We start from the raw sequence: 24188 nt of genomic DNA, 5'->3' as shown, positions 1-24188 counted from the left end.
ATAAAAAAAAACTGAAAACAACTTAAAAATCATTGAAAAGGTGACTTGCCTAAGAAATTTTACAGAATCCGTTCTATTGAACCTTGCTAGAACCTCTGTTTCCTGTTAATACTTTTCTCATGTGTGACTCAGCAAGTCATACATCTGTTTTCCCATCTATAAAATGAAGGTAATAATGGTATTTACACCATAGATTTATTTGTGCTAACTTGGAAGAATTTGTACTATATATTGTTAAGTCAAAAAAGGAATTTTCAGGTTTTTTCCTTTAACATTTATGTATGCTTATATTTATTTGTATATGTTTGTATCAGCAAAAAATGGACAAGTTATACATATTTGTATGTTTGTATCAGCAAAAAAAAAAAAAAAAAAAAAAAACGGACAAGTAGTGAACACATCTACTGCTTTTGTAATTTATGTCACTAAAAAGAAAAAAAAATCACCAATGGAAAAAAGATGATAGGACAACAAATACTAATGGTTAATAACCATAGGTAGAAAAATTCAGCCTTAAAAAAATCTCACTAGTTTTAAGAACCTCCTTAATTCAAAGCCACCTTTTCAATGTCCTGTGCCATTCAAATGAGCTAAACTGTGGGTGCTACAGATGCTCACCCTAAGACAAGGCACCATGAAGAGTGGGTGTGTGTGGTGGGTGCATGTGGGGGATCTGGGATTATGGGGAGGCAGATGGATAGCAGGGGAAGATGGAGAGGCAAATGCCTTTGGAGGGGTCAGAGACTGTTGAGTTCTAACACTGACCCTTTTACTTTTTCTTTATGGGATTCAAATCACTTTTTCTTTCTTTTTCTTTTTTTTTTTTTTTTCTGAGACCACCTCTTTATTTGACAAACAAGTAAGCAAAAGGACTAAATAAGGTCCTGTTCATACCACGCCCAGGACAAAGGACAGGGAGCCCCTGCCCACCCAGCCCTGCTTCAGACCCACCCTGAGGTGCTGTCTCCTCCTCCTCCTCCTTCCTGTACCCTCCTTCCCTGTCACACAAGCTGTCCACCTATGAAGAGGAGGCTCTGGCCTTTGGGATCTTCACTGTCTTAACTTAGCCTGTCTGCCTGTGACTTTCCGTTTATCATGACACTAGTGCCTTCTGCATTTAAGTGATTTTGGTCCCTGCAAGAGCATGTTTTCAGTCAAACACACACACACACATACACACACAAAATGAAACAGGAGCACTAAAGCCCTTTACTTGGCACAAATCTTTCTAAATAAGAATCCAGATATCACACTGGATCCTATACAAACTACAGGTTTTGTTAGCAACAGAAGGAAAGCCCTCAACACCAGAATGGCAGGAGATTAACTGTAACACTTCTACATTATTGAAAAAATGCATTTAAAATCACTGACCCTTTAAAATACCTTGAACAGACAGAGAAGGGCAAAATAATTTGTCTCTTTGCAAAGGATGAGCCTCCCAGAGATGGTAGAAAAAACTGGAGGTGAAAGTCTCTGCTCATCTGGCAGGTAAGTGTTCCGGTGGATCCAACAGGTCAGATGTGAATTCCCTTAGTGTTTTTCAGATCACAAGATTACCACGCTTACTACATAAAAATCACTCCACGCCAATCATTGTTCAATAAGATATCCAGGTCTTCAAAGCTCCTCTACTCCTGCCCAGGGCGGGTGGAACCGGTCAGTTTCCCCGGAGGGAGCTCATGAGCTCTGGGCTCTGGGCTCTCTGCCGCGGTTGAGGAGGTCTGTGAGTTCCCCGATGTACTTGATAGTGTACTTGAGTGTCTGGATCTTGGTGAGCGGCTGGCCTCTCTGGCTGTAGACAGGCGGCAGGTAATTCCGGAGGGTGTGCAGGGCATCTGCCAAGGTCCTCATCCTGAGCTTCTCCCTCTCGCTGGCTTTCCGCCTCCGCTGGACAGACATCCTGACTTTGGTGCCCTTCTGGGCCTTGGGGCCACCACCACCCTGGAGGTAGGCGGGCTGGAAAGCTAACATATTGTAGTCCACCTCTACCAGGCCACTGGCCCCACCAACACTGCAGCCATCGCTGCCCCCACTGCTGGCCCCGCCATGCTCACAGGGCAGCCCAGTCACAACTGGACAGGGAGAAGAAGAGTAGGATTCCAGCGATGGAGCCGGGGAAAGGCTCTGAGAGGGGGAGGCCTGGTTCAGCTCAAAGGGCCCTGCCCTGTCCTTCCAGTCCCAGGAAGACAGCAGACCAGGGCTGTCAGAGGAGCCCAAGCCATCCTCGAGACTGAGGAAAGTCTCGCGCAGATTGTCCATGCCTGTGAGACAGCTGCAGAAGGAATGGCTCCCTGGCAAGTGAGAAAGAAAGTTCTGCCGCCTGGCCAGGGAAGAGCTCTCTTTTATGATGGTGGGGGAGAAGTGATGAAGTGGGAAAGAGGGCCGTGTAAAGAGAGTTCAAAGGAAAAACCAAAGACCAAGATGGAAAATGAACTCTTCAGGTGTCATTTTCTCCTCATTGATAATTAGCATCTTCCAGCTAAAATGTCTTTAAACAGAAAGGCCTCCAAGAGAAGAAAAAAGGAATTATCTTGTTGTAACTAAACCAATTAAGGCTGCATAACTAGACTTAGCATTGTGCTGTGGAACTCATTAATGAGGGAGCCAAAGAAAACAAACCTGGGGCATCCGCAGCAAGGAGGGGGTGGCTGAGGACCCTGGTGGAGAATAGCAAAGTGACCCGAGAGGGCCTCCATCCCCTCCACCAGGACCTGCTAGATATTTCAGCACAGATGGGCTGTGTTGTTGGAGAAGCCAGCACGGTCTAGGGACAAGGTAACCCCTCGGAGCTTTGATTCCCTGCTGTGTCCAACACAGACAACAACAGCTTTTATTTCCTAGGGTTGCTGGGAGTGCCACACACATGAGGTACCCGGTGGATGCCACCTTAGTAAATTTCCCTGGGTCGTATACAGTGCAGACATGCCCCCAACATGCCTACACTCAGAATGACGAAGGCCAGCAACTCCGGTAAACCTACAGCCTTAAAGAGCAGGAAACATCCTACCAGAAGCATACAACCCTTGCTGTTACTGAGAAGATTTGGATTCCCCATAGCAAACAGATACCAGGAAACAGAAAACTCCTTTAAGCCACGGAGTTTGCAGAATACCTGGCATTTAGCTTAGGGAAAATCTTTTTTAAAAAACCCAGCTGCACCTTGTTTTTTGAAATGAGTCACACCTTGCTTTTTGAAATGTATGGGGGAAGTGTGAAATTAACTAGGGAGCCTCTTTTCCCCACCACAGCTCCAAATGCCACTGAATGTGTTAAGTTGGATGGTTGTGCTAGTTTGCTTCACTTCCTATATGCTCTGCTAGACCCTGGATTTTGGAAAAGGATCTCAGATTCCCCATTTGTCCCATGAACTTAATTTATTTTCCATGTGACTAATTCTACAAATTAGTGTTAACATCAAGTCACAGTGAGTTAAATTGTAGAGTAATATTAACATGTCCTTTAACATGTTATTTAAGTCCCTTTGCAATTATTGAAAATAAATGTCAATGGCCTAGTTAGAACATTTATGATATTTTTTAATTAGCAAGGCTCAAGGAAGAAAAATCTCAAGTAGGTAATCTGTAGAAGAATGCTCTTAATTTTACGGTTTACTAAAGAACCCTAAGCCGGATCTTGAAAAATAATAATATTAATGACTGTAATAAATATAACAAATGACTGTTGCTCCTTTTTCTTCTCTCTTCCAATCCTTGTTGAAAAGACCAGAATCTGCTGATACTATGCCAGGAATTTTATATATTTAAAAAGTTTTCTTATTGCAATAGCTTTTGAGGTAAAATGTTTTTGGTTACACGGGTGAGTTGTATAGTGGTGAAATCTGAGATTTTAGTGCTCATGTCACCTGAGTAGTGTACATTGTATCCAATATGTAGCTTTTCTATCCCCCACTCCCCTCCCACCCTCCCCCTTCTGAGTCTCCAAAATCTATTGTACCACTCTACATGCCTTTGCATACCCATAGCTTAGCTCTCATTTGTAAGTAAGAACATATGGTATTTGATTCTTCCATTCCAGAGTAACTTCACTTAGAATAACGGCCTCTAGCTTCATCCAAATTGCTGTAAAAGACGTTATTTCATTGTTGTTGTTTTTTTATGGCTGAGTAGTATTCCATAGTGTATATATACCACATTTTCTTTATCCACTCATTGGTTGATGGGCACTTAGTTGGTTCTGTATCTTTGCAATTGTGAATTGTGTTGAAGTGAACATATGCATGTAGGTGTCTTTTTGATAGAATGATTTCTTTTCCTTTGGGTAGATACCCAGTAGTGGGATTGCTGGATCAAATGGTAGGTCTGCTTTTAGTTCTTTAAGAAATCTCCATCCTGTTTTTCACAGAGGTTGTACTCATTTTCACTCCCACCAGCAGCGTATAAGTGTTCCCTTTTCACCGCATCCATGCCAACATTTGTTGTTTTTTGACTTCGTTTATTACAAACTGGTTCTGGCTGGGGTAAGGCAGTATCTCATCGTGGTTTCAATTTGCATTTCCCTGATAACTAGTGATGTTGAGTATTTTTTCATGTTTGTTGGACATTTGGATGTCTTCTTTTGAGAAATGTCTATTCATGTAATTTGCCCACTTTCTGAGGAAATTATTATTTTTTTCTTGCTGATTTGTTTGAGCTCAAGGAACTTATATGATTAAGCTTCATTTTTAAAAAAGACGCAAAACAAAAAGACCAACATGTTATGGATGAAAATACTGACACTCTCCGATGTGAAGAAACTCAGTTAAGATTTCCCTGGTAGGAAGTGGGTAGAGTCACTAGGGAGTGGTAGAGCAAAGACTCCTTCTCAGACCCCAAACTCACTTTCTTTTTTTAAAATCTATTTTCACTCTTTCATGGGTTGTGGTAGAGGCGGGTGGCCTGAATGTGACTCAGAGGACTCCAAGGGGACACAAGACAGCTGTGTGGGCTGCTGCCATGGCAGGCTCTCAGTCCTTGTGTTCTAACGTCACAGTTTTCCATGTAACACTGCTTCTGCTCTCAGACTCCGTAACTCTTGTTTCCCTTTCCTACAGCTTCTTTCTACAACTGTTAATTTCTTGAACTTCCACTTTTAGAAATTTCATTTCCTAAATGAGACAATATCTGTCAAATCCTTAGTGCACTGTAGACACTTAATAAATGTAGTTCTTGTCATTATTGTTCTTGACTGTGTGTTGTCAAACCCACCAGCAAGAGAATGACTTACTGAGCTGTGACTCTTCTGCTCCTGACCACAGTTTCCCAGCCTTGTTGGCCCCTGAAACTATTCTTGGAGAAAAGAAGCTGCCTGGTTCCCATGTTTCTTGATGTACACTCTCTCTTTGGTACGAAATAAAGCAGACCCAGACTTGCATCTATCTGAGAAGCATTCTGTGCTCAATCTGAGGGAAATAAAGGTCAAGGACAATGTAACACTGCAGTATAGACATTTGAAGGCTATAGTTAGGCAGACACTAGCTGGTGCTTTTCTGTCTCCAGTTTGAACAAAGCAACAGAACACTGGACAAGGCTAGACCAGACAGGCGAAATTTATACTGGACCAAGTAATATCTGGCTGAGAGCATGGTATTGTGGAAAGATGAGACAGAACTTGCCTCCTTTAGAGGAACTGACTCACCCCTCATGGTCTTAGTATTTTAGTGTGTAAAAGGAGATAATAACACTTTTCCTGTGTTCTTCTTCTTCTTCTTTTTTTTTTGACACGGAACCCAGGCTGGAGTGAAGTGGCACCATCTAGGCTCACTGCAACCTCTGCCTCCCAGGTTCAAGTGATTCTCATGCCTTAGTCTCCCAAGTAGCTGGAACTACAGGTGTGTGCCACCATGCTCAGCTAGTTTTTGTATTTTTAGTAGAGACAGGGTTTTACCACGTTGGCCAGGCTGGTCTTAAAACTCATGGCCTCAAGTGATATGCCTGCCTCCACCTCCCAAAGTGCTGGGATTATAGTGAGCCATCGTGCCCAGCCTGTTCTGTCTTTTTTATCAAGAGTATTCATCACATGAGAAGGGTGTACCAAGGGATCATTAAACGCTACAAAATGCCATGAAACATGTTACTACCATGTGAATATGCTTGGTTAAAAGAGCACTGTACCAGCATGAAGGCATTTGGAGATATCATTGAGTCCATCATTTCTTTAAATCTGCATTCTACAGATGGTCAATGACTTGCTCAATGTCATACCCAAAGGCTGTGGCAGAGATGGAAAGAGAAAAGCCAAAGTTGCCTGACTCCCATATCTGTCCTTTTTCTTCCTTTGAAACTAATAGGATTAAGTGCAAAGCATTCATATCAGGCAGACTACATATTTCCCACATTACTGATTTATTAGGATAAATATTTTACTTCAAATGTCATTCAAGCAACAAACATTTATAAGCTATGGTGACTATGACTGTGACAGATTGAAAAGAAGCCCCCAACCTTGAGGCCCACTCTCTAGAGACCTTGAAAAATGTTCAGGTCCTATTTTCCAAAGTGTAAGACAAAGGTACAGGTTGTTTCATCTCTCAAATCCCAGGCCTTCATGTTGACCTTTTTATTGTAGCTACACCCACTAAGGAGGATCCCAGATTTGCCATACATATTAATAAGTGGTCTGTGTCTAATTTTCAGAATGATGAGCTTCTGAGGTCTTGTTCCTGACAACAGTCAGGACAACTGGGCATTTCACACTGGCCTCAGAGGATTGTAAACTCTACATTTAAGAGCCAGGAAGCTTTTTTGAGGTAGAGCCACTTCCAGGAAATTGGCAAATAGTCCTCAAAGGATAGACAGAAAACAGAAATCAAGAGGCTAATGGAATTCCTTAAGCTACAGTCACCGGTGTTTCCATGCCATCGCCAGCCCATACAGCTCCTTTGTGCAAATTACAAAACAACCAAGCTCAGGCTTGTTTCAGCCCTGCTTGCCTCTTCAGCCCAGCAGCTTTGTGCAGGGTGTGCCCTCCTCAAGCATTGGCCCTGGAAGCCCCTGTGATGTGCCTCCTCTGAAATGTTAGCATTTTTAGTACTTTGGTAGCTATTCGAACATCAGTGAACAGATACAACAGGGGGGTAGTGGAAAGAGTGCAGCAATAGGAGCCAGATTAAACCTGTCAAATCTTACATTTCCTCCTGCGTTATTGTGACCTGGGACACATGAATCAATCTTTCTTAGCTTCAGCATCATCTTCATCTGTGCAATTGAAATACTAATATTTGCCTTATAGAGTACATGCTTTTAGCCAGTTTACACATTGTAAACTGTAAGTGTGGTAACTAATGTTGCTGTAATTATTAATCTTGTGCTTGGGCAGGGCACTGTAGCTCATGCCTGTAATGCCAGCACTTTGGGAGGCCGAGGTGGGTGGATCACGAGGTCAGGAGATCGAGAGCATCCTGACCAACATGGTGAAACCCCATCTCTACTAAAAATACAAAAATTAGCTGGGTGTGGTGGCACGTGCCTGTAATCTCAGCTACTTGGGAGGCCGAGGCAGGAGAATCCCTGAACCCGGCAGGTGGAGATTGCAGTGAGCCGAGATCGTGCCACTGTACTCTAGCCTGGTGACAGAGCGAGAGACCATCTCAAAAAAAAAAAAAAAGATCTTGTGCTGGGTAAATTATTGGTTCCTTGAGTCAAGAGAAGTTAGAGCTACAATACAAATAGCCACAAAGATATCCCTACCACTTTCTCTTGGCCTCAAGTCCCCCCTGCTTAGAAACCAAAAACCCCTCCCTTCAAATGGAATCTTTCTTTTTTAATAGAACCAGAGTAGTGGCATACCCAGGATGGGTGGTGGGAGCCTTCAGCCTCTGGTGTAGGCAATAAAGGGAGGTATCGTCTTTATATAATTTTAAAACAGTGATAATGTTTGGCTAAAAGTTGGTCTTTATTTTATTATAACCATGTAGTGGCAATTCTAAACAATGACAATCATAAAATGACTCCTCTTTAGGGAAGCCCACTCCCACCAACACCCCCATCCTTGGTGCACCACTGCCAAAGAGAACATGGAATCAGTCTAGAAGTTTGGAACTGTCACTCAAGGCACCCAAATCTTCTACTTTACTATGGAAATTTGAGTGAGTCATTCAACCTTTGTGGACCTCAGTTTCCTTGTGTGAAAATTAGGAATCCTATACATCGTGTTGCTGTGACTTTTTTTTTTTTTTTTTTTTTTTTTTTTTTTGAGACAGAGTCTCGCTCTGTCGCCCAGGCTGGAGTGCAGTGGCCGGATCTCAGCTCACTGCAAGCTCCGCCTCCCGGGTTTATGCCATTCTCCTGCCTCAGCCTCCCGAGTAGCTGGGACTACAGACACCCGCCACCTCGCCCGGCTAGCTTTTTTGTATTTTTTAGTAGAGACGGGGTTTCACCGTGTTAGCCAGGATGGTCTCGATCTCCTGACCTCGTGATCCGCCCGTCTCGGCCTCCCAAAGTGCTGGGATTACAGGCTTGAGCCACCGTGCCCGGCCCGCTATGACATTTTTAAAAATTAAAAAATTGAGACTTGACTTTGGAAAGTATAAAAGAGTATAGGATATGTTTTGATATTACCAAGATTAACAAAAATACTTTCACCAATGCAATTATCTGCTCCAAACCCAGTCATTGCCGTGATATATGACACCAGGTAAATCAGCATGGAAGGTGGTTCATGCTCCTTTAAAAACCCGTCTCATGAGAAATAGCACTGTCTCAGACCTTTGAGAAGCATCAGGGTTGAGGGTCTATTTTTCTTGTGATCTCCTGGATCCCTGTTCTACATGAGGCAGTTTGTATGGGCTATTTGTTCGAGTTAGAGGGAGGACTCCAGTGAATTTCAACCCCTAATAATGCCTCAGAAAAGCCTTCCATAGATAAGAATTTGGTCAATAAACTAAGAAATCTAATCCTGGAGTCTAATTAAAATGAGGGTGAACCTTTATTGCATTCCTGCCATATGCTGAGAACCAAACTTTTCTCTTTCAGGTTTGTTAATCTTAATTTTCACAGCAATTTTGAAAGATAGAGGTTCTAATCCACACCCTAAAGATGAAGAAATTTGTGTTCAGAAAGGTACCCAGAAGACACAGCAAGAGGATGGGAAAAGTAGAATGCGATCTAAGTCTGTATGAATTCCAAATCCCCACTGTACTACCTAATTATAATTTCAAATTCCACTCTACTACACTATTCCCCAAAAACAGCTTCATACATGTAATGTAATCACTGGGAATAGGTACAAGATGCAAGGTTTGGTTCAAATCCTGCCTCTTCCATGAAGCTTTCCCTGTCTGCCTCAACCCTTGGAATTTCCCACTTCTCTGATCAATAGCACTTAGATTTGGCACCATTCGTTTGCCATTAATATTTACCACCTGATATTCTGGTTCTCTGTTCACGTGGATATGACTTATTTCCCTCAGCTACGTTGAAACTTTTTTGAAGATATAGATGATGGCTTTTCTATCTCTTAGCATGGTGCCAGGAGCTCAGAAGATGACTGGTCCTTTGGTCTTTGGGCTTTTATTTGGCACACGCTGGGTGCCAAATACTGTACTGGGTGCTGAGGACAGAAGGTCAAATTAAAAAGCATTTGTCTTCAAGTTGCTCAGGGTATTGAAGGTGGTAATAGAGAAATAAACTACTTATGAAACACTGTCAAAAATGCTTTGATAAATTTAACCATAGGGCACAAACTGCACAACTGTATGCAGCCTTGGGAGCCCTCTGTAACTTGCCTCTTTTGCAATGTTAGCAGTTTAGTACTTCACTCGTTGTCCAGACATTGGTGGATGGATAAAAAGTGATATTGGTGACAAGAGGACAACCTTGGGGGCAGACAAAACCTGGGTCAAATCTTACAAACACTTAACATACAAACCAGGCACTCAGTGGAAGTCCACAAAAGTGAATCTGGAAGGCTTTCTGAAAGACATGACTTGTACAGTCCTTGTTTGTTTGTTTGTTTGTTTGTTTGTTTGTTTGTTGGTTTGTTTTGAGACAGAGTCTTGCTCTGTCACCCAATCTAGAGTACAGTGCAGTGGCATGCAGTGGCGTGATCACGGGCCACTAAAGCCTCAACCTCCGGGGCTCAAGTGATCTTCCCACCTCAGCCTCCTTAGTCACTGGGACTACAGGTACATGCCACCATGCCTGGCTAACTTTTGTATTTTTTGTAGGGATGGGGTTTTGCCATGTTGCCCAGGCTGATCTTGAACTCCTTGGCTCAAGCAATTCTCTTGCCTCGGCCTCCCAAAGTGTTGGCATTATGGGTTGTTATAGACCTGTTTTTAAAGTAACACTTATATTGGTTTTTAAAGATGCTTCTTAAAAAGCAGGGCTTTTTTTTCCAGGTGAAAGGTGGAGAGAACATTCTAGGCATTACTTGAAGGCTTGATAGAGCACACACGATTTGTGCAAGAAATTGAGAGCTGTTCCATGTTCTACAAGGTCAGGTGGAGGCGAAGAGCGGACACTGGAGGTAAAGCTGAAAAGCAAAGCCTCATCTGCAATGATAAGACACTTGGACTTTATCTTGGAAATGACAAGGAGCTTCTAGTGGGAGTTAGCAAGGGTGAGATTTGGTCAGCAGTGCACTGGAGCCTCACTCTGCTTGTTTGTGGGGAAGCTGTTTAAGTGTTCTATTGGTTCTCCAGGGTTTGCAGGGAAACAGAATCAATAGGATGGATGGATGGATGAATGGATGGAAGGAAGGTTGGGGATGGATGGATGGATGGATGAATAGAGGTGAAGTCCCACAGTCTGCTGTCTACAAGTTGGAGACCCAGGAAAACCTGTGGTATTGTTCAAAGGCCTGAGAGCCAGAGAGGCAACGGATGATGTAGATTCCAGTCAAGATCTGATGGCCTGAAAACTAGGAGCACTGAAGACAACTGAGGACAGGAGATGGATGTCCCAGCTTAAGGAGTCAGGCAGAGAGACCACTCAACCTTCCTCAGTCTTCTTGTTCTTTTTAGGCCCTAAGGGGATGATGCCCACCCACATTATCTACTTTACTCAGTCTACCAGTTCACATGCTAATCTCTTCTGAAAAATACCCTCACAAACACACCTGGAAATAATGTAGAATCAGCTACTTGGGCATCCTGTGGCCCAGGCAAGTTGGCACATAAAATTAATCATCACCCGTGGAGCATGACTGGAGGCAGAGTATACCAGTAATATTCCAGGTGCTTAGCACAGATGAACCCACATTCATCTTCACAATAACCCTAGGGGGTAGGTGCTATTATCATCACCGATCTTGTTTTACTGATAAGAAATTGAGGCACAGAGGAGTTAAGTAACTTGCCCAAGGCCCCAGGATGACAGCCTAAGCAGGCTGACTAGAGTCTAGACTTTTACCCACCAGTTGGAGGCATTTGCATGATGGGCCCTGCAGAGCTGTTGAAGCTGAAACTCAGGCTTGACCTGAGACTCGGTAAATCCTAAAAGATTGATTGATTCATTCATTGGCCCCATCCAATCATGTATCCAGTGTGTACAGAGCACCTGAGATTAACCAGAGTCCTGGGTCCTATAGGGACTAAAAATATTTAGTAGGTTTAGACTTTTTATCATCATTCCTAAATTAGATGGTTGGACATGACAGGCATCTGCATAACTACTCATTGCCCTGGTTAGCAAACAGGCCTAACTCTTATAGTTCCAAAGGAGTGCCAGTGTGTGTTTGTGTTTGCGTGTGTGTGTATGTGTGTGTTGGGGGAAGGTGTTTAAGTGTTCTATTGGTTCTCCAGTGAAGCTGTATGTATGAAGCTGTTTCTGGGAAATAGGGTAACCTTTAGAGACACCCCCTCCCTTGGCCATACCCACTGTTATCTCAGCTATGATGGCAATAATAATAACAAATGTCTCTACTGCTAAGTGCTGCATATGGTTTACTCCATTTAAATCTTATAAAAATATTATTTCTTTTCCCATCTTACTTTTTTTTCCCTCTTCTTTATTCATTTTTTTTTTTTTTTTTTACTTTTTGAGACAAGGTCTGGCTCTATCTCCCAGGTTGGAGTGCAGTGGCACGATCTCGGCTCACTGCAACCTCCACCTCCTGGGGTCAAGCCATCCTCCCACCTTAGCCTCCCCCAAGTAGCTGAGATTACAGACATGTGACACCATGCCCAGCTAATTTTTTTCTTTTCTTTTCTTTTTCTTTTTTTTTTTGTAGAGATGGGGTTTCACCATGTTGCCCAGGCTGGTCTCAAACTCATGAGCTCAAGTGATTCACCCACCTCAGCCTCCCAAAGTGTTGGGATTACAGGTGTGAACCACCATACCCAGCCTTCTGTTCCCACCTTAAATAAGAAAAAACTGACGCTTATAGAAGTTAAAAAGAAAAACAATAGTTGCCCCAAGTGACCAGATTTGTAAGCTGAAGAGCACAATTTAGACCTAGGCAGTCTGACCCCAGGGTCATAAGACTTCAGGGAGTGATGTTATGTTCTGAGAGAGGAGATAGGTGAACAAGGTCTTTAGAGGGACCCCTCATTGTGAGGTTTGTAGTTGCTTTACAACTTCGGGTTTGCAGTTCCAGAATAGAAGGCAGCTGTCATCCCCTTCCACTTCTAGTACTTTCCCTGGCCTTGGGCCACATCATTATTATTATCAAGCAGCAGGTAAGGGTAATATTTAATTATATTTTCCTAGAATTAAACACTTTAGATAGAACATTTTATTCTTTTATAAATAAAATCCTTTTGTATATTAATATTGATAACAGTAATACATTTTTTGAGTACTTACAGCATGTACTCTATGCTAGGAGTTAAAAATAAGGGCCTTGCATACATTTACTCATGTCATCCTCCATACAATCCAGTTAGATAGGCATTATCATCATCTTACAAGGGAGGAAGCAAAGCTCAGATGCTAAGGACCTTGCCCAAGGTCATGGGACACAGCTTCTTTCTAAACCATAGCCACACCCATCGGCTCTGCAGCTGCCACACCCAGAGCCACCTGCAGTACTCTCACCCATCCCTGCCCTCACTGCTTGTCTCTGAGACACTCAGACCCCGCTGGCTCTGTGCATCCTGATTTCAGTAGCTGTATTTTGTTGTGGGGGCTCCTGTCCACCCTGAGCTTTACATACTCCCCTGACTTTTGTACACTCCATAGTCCCTTCTTATAGCCACAGCCATACAGAACTCCACTGGCCAGCCCAGCCCTGGCCTTCCAGCCATGTGACAGAGCCTGTGTGTCAACAGTTAGACATAAGTTGGGCCAGGAGTGGTGGCTCATGCCTGTGATCCCAGCACTTGAGGAGACTGAGATGGGCAGATCACTGAAGGTCAGGAGCTCAAGACCAGCTTGGCCAAGATGGTGAATCTGCGTCTCTACTAAAAATGCAAAAATTGGCCGGGGCATGGTGGCCAGCACCTGTAATCTCAGCTACCTGGGAGGCTGAGGCAGGAGAATCTCTTTAACATGGGAGACAGAGGATGCAGTGAGCCAAGATCATGCCACTGCACTCCAGCCTGGGCAACAGAGTGAGACTCTGTCTCAAAAAAAAAAAAAAAGAGTTAAAAACCTGTACCTTTTCACACTGCCACAGAGTCTTGGCACTCAGTTAACATTCACCAGAAAATAGATAATTCTTGTGGGGCAAAGGGAATACAAGTGTGTGTGTATGTATGTGTGTGAAGAAAACAACTAAGTGAAATGTGATATTTTCCTGTGTCCTTGAGCTAGTAAAGAGAACTAAAACTGGTGCTCTCCTGCATGGGTAGCAGCCTGGAGCTGCTGTGCTGTCAAGCCTGTGACAGTCTCAGCAAAGCCTGTGTGAGGCTCTTGGGACTGTGACTTTCATGTGACTGCCATTATGCTAAGGAAATAGTAAAAGTAGTTGGGCCTCCTGATTTGACTTTATGGCTCATTGTAAAGCAAGAGAGTAACATTTTGGTTTTGATCCTTTTAATAATAAATTGTGGAGTATCATGCAATGTGTGAACAGATGACTTTCACAGGCTGGGTATTTAACCCTTGGGCAGGACATTTAACCCTTGGGCAGGACAAAGCAACAAACAAATAATCGGCAACAAAATAATTAGACTTAAATCAAAGGAGAGGTGAGAGACAGGAGAGTTCTAAACTGCAGAAATCCTTTAGAACAGGAAGAGGCTTGTGGACTTCTCCAGTCTGACCAGAGGTTGTTTTTCTTCATCCCCTTCACTAGGTGGTCACAAGGAAAAGCAGCGTTCTCTCTCCCAAACACCTGAGATGCTCCCTTTCTCCTCAAGCACTTCGGCTGTCTGGGCTCAGGACCCTGTCTCATCAGCTCGCTCCACAATCAAATGCTGTATGAATTTTCTTTGCCAAATGAATGTGCACAGAAGCCAAGGCAGCGTGGTTTTCTCTAAAAAGAATCCATTCTGGGTCAGCCATGTCCCTGCAGGGTCCCTGGCACCTGAATATAAACCTCTTTCTCTTTGGAAAATATTACTAAATATGTTTATTTGGGAACAAAATGCAGTCACCATGTCCACCCAAAATGGGCAGTTATGCAGAAGATAAGAGGGTGGCAGAGAGGAGAATGCCAAGTGTGGATGAAGAAACATTAGAGAAGAGGAAGAGGGTAATAAAAAGAGGAACAGAAGTTCATTCTCCCTGGAGAGCATCAGGGCAGGATGTTGTGATTATTCTTATTGCAAGGAAATATGAGCAGCTTGTCTTGATTTGGCAATCTCAGAATGTCAACATTTATCCCCAAATAGCCAAGTTTCCTGTCACCGATTCGGGAGGGGTAGCAGCCTTGAGTGCTTCACCGTGGATTCTTCAGCAACTGGCTAGCAAGATTTAAACGAAATCTCATGTGTTACATTTACACCTACTCCCCCTTTTAAGTTGGATTCTTTATTACCACGGGTATTTGGGGTGGCATTTTAATACCCATGTCAAAAAGTTGAAAGCAATTTGCACAGAGTTTGTTCTCCAAGGATTCTCCCCTGTTCTTACCAGCCTGAGAAAGAGAAAAGTGCAACGTTACTTCTTCATTTTTCTTCAGTGATGACAAAAGTCCTGTTGTTAAAGTGAATACTAAAACTGGTTGTCTGCATAATGAGCCTGCTTATTTTCACAAACTTTGGCCTCTGTTTTTGAGCGTTTTCAATACGGATTTCCACACTTGCCGGTTAACTGACACCTAAAAAGCTGATATGAGGCAAAGAAGAAATTGGGGGAAATATTTTTCAATTTTTTGATATGGGATAGTCAGACATGACAGGCAAAACATTATTGCTATGAAGAACTCACACAGATAAGAAAAACACAAGCTTGCCATTGGGAAAATGAACAAGGGCATAAATAAACAGCTCACAGAAAAAGAAATACAAGTGGCTCATAAACATAGAAGAAAATGTTCACCTCAGTAGTAATCAAAGACATGTAAATGGAAACGACAAGGCAAGACCGTTTTTCACCTCCCAAATTGGCATAGTTGGCAAGAGGGTGAGGAAGTGGTCCTTCTCACACACTGCTTGTAGGAGAGTCAACTGGTTCAATTTTTAAAGTACCTTAAAGTCCAAAATTCATCTGAGATTCAAAAGTACTTTTGACACAAGGACTTTATAGAGCTAAACAAAGTTACAGTCAAATATTTAGGATAAAAAATATTCACCATAGTCTTATAGTAAAAAATTAGAAACGACCTAAATATCTAGTAGCAAAGAGGTGATTGCATAAATTATTTCCTATTCATATGATGAAATATATAGTTGATAAAGAAATCATTATGAATAACATTTAATATAGGAAACTTAATTTAAGATTAAGATTTTTAAGTAGGATGTATAAAATTAATACTTTGATCCAATTGAAAATTCTTTCTCATCGAAATATGGCTAAGTGTTAAGAGTGGTTACTTCTGGTAACAGGAATTGAGAGTAATTTTTTTCTTCATTCATCTTACTTTCTTCTAGTGGTTAGGAGCCAGAGTTCCTAGGCTCCAACCTTGACTCCTCCGCTTACTTAACTAAATGATTATAAGCAGGTAACTTCATTTCTTAATGTCTCAGTTCCTCTACTTGAAACAAAGGGATAATAACAACAACTACTTTACAGGATTGTTGTAAAGATCAATATACATAAAGAAATGTCATAATACTGCCCTCAGATATAGTCAGTACTAATTGCTGCTATCATCTTGACAGTTGTTAGTGTTTTCAAAATTTAAAAAAATTACTGACTAAAAAATTAGAATTTTAAAACCAGTGACTGGGCAAGGCTGGCCTATGTGTAAATGAAAAAGATTCAGGAATCGCAGGTGCTCTCAAGTTGAATCAAAGCATATAGGTAGTACATTTATTTAAATATATACATTTTTAAAGGCAGACAGGAAGGAAAGGAGGGAGGGAGGAGCTTCAGGGGGAAGTGCTCCTGTAAAGATGACTGGGACATTGACAGGTAGGAATATAAGGTTGCTGAGACCTTGTTGGAGTTCCGTGTTTCATTTGCAAAGAGTAGAAAGAAGTGGAGAAGAGACTCAGAGGAGGACAACAAGAAAAATGAAAGAGAGGAAATGTTGTTTCATGAAAAAAGGTTCCAGTCTTTTCCATCCCAGAGGTGTAGCTGCTGAGCAGTTGAAGAACTATGCTCAGCCCCCTGTGGACTGAGTGGTTACCCTCCATCTGCAGCATGTATGAAGCCCACGGAAGCCTCCCGCTGTAGGGAATCATAGAGTTCACATTCACAGCATTCCCACACTTCCCAGATATTGAGAATCACCTGGGGAGAGGGAAAGCATATTTTTAAAAAGAGGGTTCCGCCGGGTGCTGTGGCTCACATCTGTAATTCCAGCACTTTGGTAGGCCAAGACATGTGGATCACAAGGTCAGGAGTTCAAGACAAACTAGCCAAGATGGTGAAATCCCATTTCTACTAAAAATACAAAAATTAGCCGGGCATGGTGGCAGGTGCCTGTAATCCCAGCTATTCGGGAGGCTAAGGCAGATAATAGCGTGAACCCAAGAGGCAGAGGTTGTAGTGAGCCGAGATGCTGCCACTGCACTCCAGCCAGGGTGACAGAGCGAGACTCCATCTCAAAAAAAAAAAAAAAAAAAAAAGGGCCAGGCACGGTGGCTCACACCTGTAATCCCAGCACTTTGGGAGGCCGAGATGGACAGATCACAAGGTCAGGAGTTCAAGACCAGACCAGCCTGACCAAGATGGTGAAACCCCGTCTCTACTAAAAATACAAAAATTATCCGGGCATGACAGCATGTGCCTGTAGTCCCAGCTACTCGAGTGGCTGAGGCAGAAGAATCGCTTGAACCAGGGAGGCGGAGGTTGCAGTGAGCCGACATCGCGCCATTGCACTCCAGCCTGGGTGACAGAGGGAAACTCCTTCTCAAAAAAAAAAAAAGAGGATTCCTAGACTCCTCTCTTGGAGATTCTGACTTGGTAAAGTCAGAGCTGGGGCCTGGTAGTGTAACCACCCAAGGGTTCACCTTGCCCACTGCCTAGACAGAGCCGATTTATCAAGACAGGGGAATTGCAATAGAGAAAGAGTAATGCATGCAGAGCCAGCAGTGTGGGAGACCAGAGTTTTATTATCACTCAAATCAGTCTCCTCAGAATTCAGGGATCAGAGCTGTTAAGGATAATTTGGTGGGTAGGGACCAGTGAGTCAGAAGTGCTGATTGGTTGGGTGGGAGATGAAGTCATAGGGAGTAAAAGCTGTCCTTTTGCGCTCAGTCAGTTACTGAGTAGGGGCCTCAGATCAGATGAGCAAGGTTAGCAATCTGGGTGGTGCCAGCTGATCCATTAAGTGCAGGGTCTACAAAATATCTCAAGCACTGATTTTAGGTTTTACAGTAGCAATGTTATTCCCAGAAGCAATTTGGAGAGGGTCAGAATCTTGTAGCCTCTAGCTGCATGACTCCTAAACCATAATTTCTAATCTTTTGGCTAACTTATTGGTCCTACAAAGGCAGTCTAGTCGCCAGTCAAGAAAGGGATTTGTTTCAGGAAAGGGCTAGTATCATCTTTGTTTCAAAGTTAAACTATAAACTAAGTTCCTCCCAAAGTCAGTTTGGCCTATGTCCAGGAATGAACAAGGACAGCCTGGAGATTAGAAGCAAGATGGAGCTGAGTTGGTTAGGTCAGATCTCTTTCACTGTAATAATTTTGCAACAGTGGTTTTAATAGTCTCTTTTCTTAATATACAGGGAAGTGAAGAACTGATGACTTGGGCAGAACAAAGACCTCCCAGGATACAAGAGCACTGAGCCGGTGGCAGGATGCCAAGAGCTCCCCCAGGGCTGGCCACTTTGTCGAGATTGTTAAACAGAGATAAAACCACAGATACAGGGAGTAGGACCAGATGATCTCTAGACTTTTATAACTCCTTGACTTTTCATAGTACTAAAATCTCTCCTGATAAATTCTCTGCCTGCCATTTAAGACTATTTCTGGTCTGGCATATCCCAACCCTTCCAACTTTATGTCTTCCTGGTCCCCAGGCCCATTCTCTGCCTGATTCCAGGATAGTGCTATGCTGTCCATAGACCACATTTTCTTTTCTTGGCCTTTGCCTGGCTTATGTCCCTCACTCAACTGTCCCTCCCTCTCCCTCGACCTCTCAGATTCTACCACTCCCTCTAAGCCAGGGCCAACTGCCTTCTTCAGAAACACTCTGCCTCCTCCAGTTCTCCATGACCAATTATCTGGATGCCCACAGAAGCTTACTATAGTGTCCTATATTTTCTAGTAATTTTTTCACTTTAAACATAGAAACAAGGACCTTAATAATTAATAATACAAGAATGCTGTCTTATAGTTTATAAAAGATTATCACATCAATTACATCTTTGGAGCATCACAACAGCCTCATGAGGTGGGTAATGGTTATTATCTCTGGAGAGTTCAGAAAACCAAAGTTCAAAGAGGGAGTTTTTTTGTGCTTGCTTATGGTAAAACTACCAGCAAGTGGCAGAATTAAAAGACCATACCACCAGTAAAAGGCATAGGGGGTTCCCTAAAACTTGAAACAGAGGAGTTTAATGAATGGCTCTCTTTGTTGTCTATGCCCAAGGGAGGGACAAGACAGTGGACTTTAAGGAACAGCTGCACGTGGGGCTATGACTGTCATCCACACACTCAGATAAATGGTTGGCTCATTATTGCAGCTGCTGCTGGCTTTAGGGAGCTGGACAGCTGTTGCCAGGAGATGGATTCAAACAGAACAGAGGAAAGGGAATCCTGTGGTAATGACTGTGCCTGTATGTATGGACATGATGTTCTTTCTTCTCATAGCTCAAAATGTTCTAAAGATAAAATCTAATGATTTCTTATAGGAAGACTAGGCTTGGTGAGTATAAGTAAGAAAGCCAAGCAGAGAGAAGGTAAGTGTCTTAACTCACCTTTCCGGGGCATTCTTAAAAATGAAGACTATGTGGGGGCTGCACGGCCCTTTCAATCATTTGTGAGAGCATTTCTGATAGGCTCTCCAGAAGCATATTCCTGGCAGAGCTGGGCAACACTAGCAGTGTCTGTGCTAAGGACAGACAAAGGGATTAGAGAAAATGTCCTCACTCCCCTCCCCTCCCTTCTCCTCTCCTCCCTTCCCTACAATACATACCTCATGGAGCTTAGCATTTTGTTCTCCTGCAAAACAGCAGGGACTGTGGCTGCTGATGACTCCTTGGCCTGTTTTCTCACTGATATGTTTGTTATTCATCTTGTCACTAAAGCTTCCTGGTCTTTCTCCACCTTTCCCTTTCCTCCAGTCTGGACTTTGCCTTCTCCGTCTCCTTGGAAGACAGGCTGCTCATCCCATTGTGGTGCCTCGGCTGGTGTGTGTTTTGTACCTAGGGTGAGTGGTGCCATCCCATGGCCTTTCAAATCCTAATTGTTTTTCCTGACCTACTCTGATTCCCAGCAGTCACCACTTTGTGGTCTTGATGGCCTCTGTTGTGCTTATAGTTGGTGCTGCACAGCCCAACACAGGATTTTCCTCCTATGGGAAAGTCCCCTCAATTAGACTAGAAGCAGGGACAGGAAGGAGGACCTGCCCTTCTGCTGATCACCCTCAGCTGCCCAGCACTGGCTCTATGTGTGTGTATTCAGCACCCACTTGCTTGAGAATATTTCTTTCTCTGCTCTTTTAAACTCACTTTTCTGATTTAAATTATGCTGTTTTATATTAGGAACTTATAGTTATGAACTTATATGGAGTATTTTGATTAGTACTTTATCTCATAGCTTAATGGACAGCACGAGGAGGTAGGGACTGACGCTACCTCTGTTTTACAGTGGAAGAACCTGAGGCTTAAAGAGGTAAGATAACTTGCTGCAGGTCACACGCTGGTGGTCCAAATGCCTTAACTGGTTGCTACAATGCCTCGCATAAACCAAGCTAAGAGTTCTAGCATAAAGAATGTTTCAAATGAATTGGTGGGCTGGCGTTTGGGAAACAGTGTTCCTCTTCAAAGGCTGGGCTCTTGCCACCGTATCCTGGGGCCTCATCTGGGAATGGATATGGTCCAACCCGGGGTTTGGTCCTCCTCAGGTGTTGAGGTGGAAAGCATTACACTGCTGGTGACAACCAGCTTGGGGAGTTCCAAACTCTAGTCCTTGCAGCTCTGTCTGCTGATTATTTGACCTCAGAGGATCTAGGTAACAAGGCTGAAACTCAGGTTTTCTCAGGAGATGTCTGTTTCTCAAAAAGCCACCTCAGGGAACCTTATATCTGTGGGCACTACCTTGGAGGCAATTCTGTATTGGCAAAAGTCATCGTCCTTTTTCCTAATTGAACCAACTGTGGTTGAATGATGAGGTGAGTCAATCAATGAACTCTCTTGGGAAGCCTTGGCCAGAGTGTGACCTGGTGCAACTTGTTTTCAGAAGACATCTTTGCTGAAAATACATTCTGACTGCAGCTATTTTTTAGAGATTTAAGTGATCACATTACATCTTAATCAAATCTTTTGGCAGCCAGTGTTCTCCAGGTGGCTCAAGGCAACCTGCACAAAGCAGGCAGAACATGTGGCTCAGAGCCACCATTACCTGTGTCTACAGCATCCAATCCTGCCATGCAGAATGGAGGAGGTAGCAGGTACCTGCCTCTTTGGCCTGACTGGCATTTTCTGCTCCCCACAGTGTCCTGTGCTGCGCTTCTTTCCCACTCAACTCCTCTCATAGGAAGCCTGCTCTGGATGGCTTCACCCTCCATTATTATTATTATTATTATTCTGAGACAGAGTCTTGCTCTGTTACCCAGGCTGTAGTGCAGTGGCATGGTCTCGACTCACTGCAAGCTCAGTCTCCCAGGTTCAAGCAGTTCTCGTGTCTCAGCCTCCTGAGTAGTTGGGACTACAGACATGTGCCACCACCACCCAGTTAATTTTTGTATTTTTAGTAGAGACAGGGTTTCACTACGTTGGCCAGGCTGGTCTCAAGCTCCTGATCTCAGGTGATTGACCCTCCTCAGCCTCCCAAAGTGCTGGGATTACAGGCATGAGCCACCATGCCCAGCCAGCTTCACCCTCCGTAAGACTGATGTATCTCTTCCCTACTCTTGTCTCCTAAGATCCTGAGCTTTAAAATAGCTAGCCAAACAAAAACACCAAAGGAAACTCTTTGGAAGGGACTGTGCTCAGTCTGAGCACCCAGAGACAAAAAAAAACCCAGCACACGTGACCTCAAAAGCCACATGGCATCCACTGGCCACGTGTGGTGATTTAACATGTGGAATGAAGTCTCAAGGCTGAGATGTGATGCAAGTGTATAATACACACTAGATTTCAAATAGTAGAAATAAAAAATGTAAAATATCATAAAAAATATTTTAAAACTACATAAAAAGAAAAAAATTTCTGGCCAGGCACGGTGGCTTACACCTGTAATCCCAGCACTTTGGGAGGCTGAGGAGGGCGGATCATGAGGTCAGGAGATTGAGACCATCCTGACTAATACAGTGAAACCCTGTGTCTACTAAAAATACAAAAAAAAAAAAAAAAAAAAATTAGCCGGGCGTGGTGGCAGGCACCTGTAGTCCCAGCTACTTGGGAGCCTGAGGCAGGAGAATGGCCTGAACCAGGGAGGTGGAGCTTGCAGTGAGCCGAGATCGCACCACTGCACTTCAGCCTGGGTGACAGAGTGAGACTCCATCTCAAAAAAAAAAAAAAAAAAAAAAAAGAAAGAAAAAGAAAAAAATTCAAAAGAAATAAAAAGGAAGACAACAAAACAAAATAAAAAAACAAAAGCATAAAATATCTCACTCATGATTTTTGTATTGATTACATGTTGAAATAACATTTTGAAATGTTGTGTTAAATCAAATATACTATGAAATTAATTTCACCTGTTTATTTTTATTTTTTTAAAGTGTGGCTAACAGAAAAGTAAAGATATATGGTTGGCATTATATTTACATTGCACAAAGGTGGTGGATAAATGTTATATGAGGAGAGGGGTGCTGCTATAAAGTATTATAAAGACACTGAAAATATGCTGTGGGAGGAGAAAGAAGGGAGAAATTATTTCACTTGGGAGACCCTGAAAAACTTCCTGGAAAAAATGGCATCAGAACTTTGATGTATAGAACTGTAAGAAAAAGGCCTGGAAGCCTTTTACCCAGATGTAGGACGGGGATTTTGACCCCAGCCGGCTGGAGGACCCAAACAGATTCTGTGATGCTATTGTCTTCCAGTTGGATGTGGTTTCCAAATCCAGTTGCCCATCATTATTACCTGGTATAGATTCCTGAGTCTGTCTCAGATCTCATGGGCCAAGAGTCATTGGGGTGAGGCCCAGACATCCTTGTCCAGAGTTCTTCAAGCAATTGTCTTATAGCTCGTTTGATCCCAGTCTGGGACACTGTGTTTGGAAATGCTGGGTACAAATGGTCATCTTTAGGCCTTGAAAGACCAGCCTCAGTGGGCTTTCCATAATCCATAGCTACAGGTAGCCATGGTACCTCCTGTCCTTGTATGTTCTTTGAGGAGAAGCACTGAGCAGGAAGCACCTGAAATGCAGAGCTTGGGAAAACACAGCTCATGCCGTGGGCTCCTAGGTTGGTCAGCCATTTCCCCTGTGGAGGCAGAACAAGCAGGACTTTGTAGGCTTGTACTTTCCTCAGTTACCACCTAAGTTATTTGTCAAATGGCCCTTCCTGCATACAAAGTGATAGGCCTGCCAGGAGTACTGATTCCACCAGAAAAATAAATAAATAAAAAATTTGCCACAGGCTAATATTTGATCACTCTGGACAGTGATCAAAAGCTTTTTATACTTTCAAAAGTTTTTTATAACTACAGTATTAAAAGGAGGAAGAAAGAATGACAGAGAGGGGGGCAGACGGGGAGAGAGCTTGTTATCCTGACCACATGTGGTGAGTCTATACTCAAAAACACCATTATTTTCTTCTCTCCTTTTCTTCTGCAGCCCTCTACATCTCTTTCCCAACTACAGCAGAGTTTCTGTAAGTGTGGTCCAAAGACCACTGAATCCAAATCCAGGGGGATGGAACCCAGTAATTTGTTTTTATAACAGACTCTTTAGATGAGTTCTAGGAAGGCTAAATTTGAGAGCAGTTGCTTTAAAGGTTTATAATCCCCGGGATTACTTACCTGGCACCTGATCCAGTACAGGCTGTTCCTTCCCAAGGTGTTTCCCTTTTTGATGCTGGTCAAACTCATCGTCCTACCCTCTCTCATTTCTGCCCTGAGTGCAGCCTTGGAACTCAATTTGAGTTGTGCAATCACTCAGTGCCATTCTTACTGCGGCAGAGGGTACCTAGCTTCTTCACAGGAGCAGAAACCCCATTATGTGCTGGAGGCACACAGGGAACCAGACAAGGTCCCTGTGCCAGGGAGCTCACTGTCTAGAACGGGAAGTCAGCATGAGAGAGGTCAGGAATAAGCTTCAGCCATGCAACAAAAATGGTGTATGTGCCCACATAAATTTTACTGGTAAGAAGATCTAGAGATATAGGTCTAGATCTATAGATCTAGGATATATAGTTCTATAGATATAGGATCTATAGATAGAGGAAGATGTAGAGATCTAGATCTAAAAGGGCTGAGCTACTACAGAAGGGATTAATAATGAAGATGAGGGCCGGGCGCGGTGGCTCAAGCCTGTAATCTCAGCACTTTGGGAGGCCGAGATGGGCGGATCACGAGGTCAGGAGATCGAGACCATCCTGGCTAACACTGTGAAACCCCGTCTCTACTAAAAAATACAAAA

General features: G+C 43.2%; 1 protein-coding gene across 1 annotated transcript; it reads right to left on the bottom strand.

The window, feature by feature from the left end:
- Positions 1-984: 984 nt before the first annotated feature.
- MSGN1 (mesogenin 1) lies at positions 985-2315 on the bottom strand. The gene has a single exon (XM_023198652.2). It carries the CDS (start codon positions 2260-2262, stop codon positions 1681-1683), a length of 582 nt encoding a protein of 193 aa, XP_023054420.1. The 5' UTR covers positions 2263-2315; the 3' UTR covers positions 985-1680.
- Positions 2316-24188: the final 21873 nt, after the last annotated feature.

This window comes from Piliocolobus tephrosceles, chromosome 15, assembly GCF_002776525.5.
Source record: "Piliocolobus tephrosceles isolate RC106 chromosome 15, ASM277652v3, whole genome shotgun sequence".
Lineage (NCBI taxonomy): Eukaryota > Metazoa > Chordata > Mammalia > Primates > Cercopithecidae > Piliocolobus > Piliocolobus tephrosceles.
This window is presented reverse-complemented; position numbering and strand designations above follow the sequence as displayed.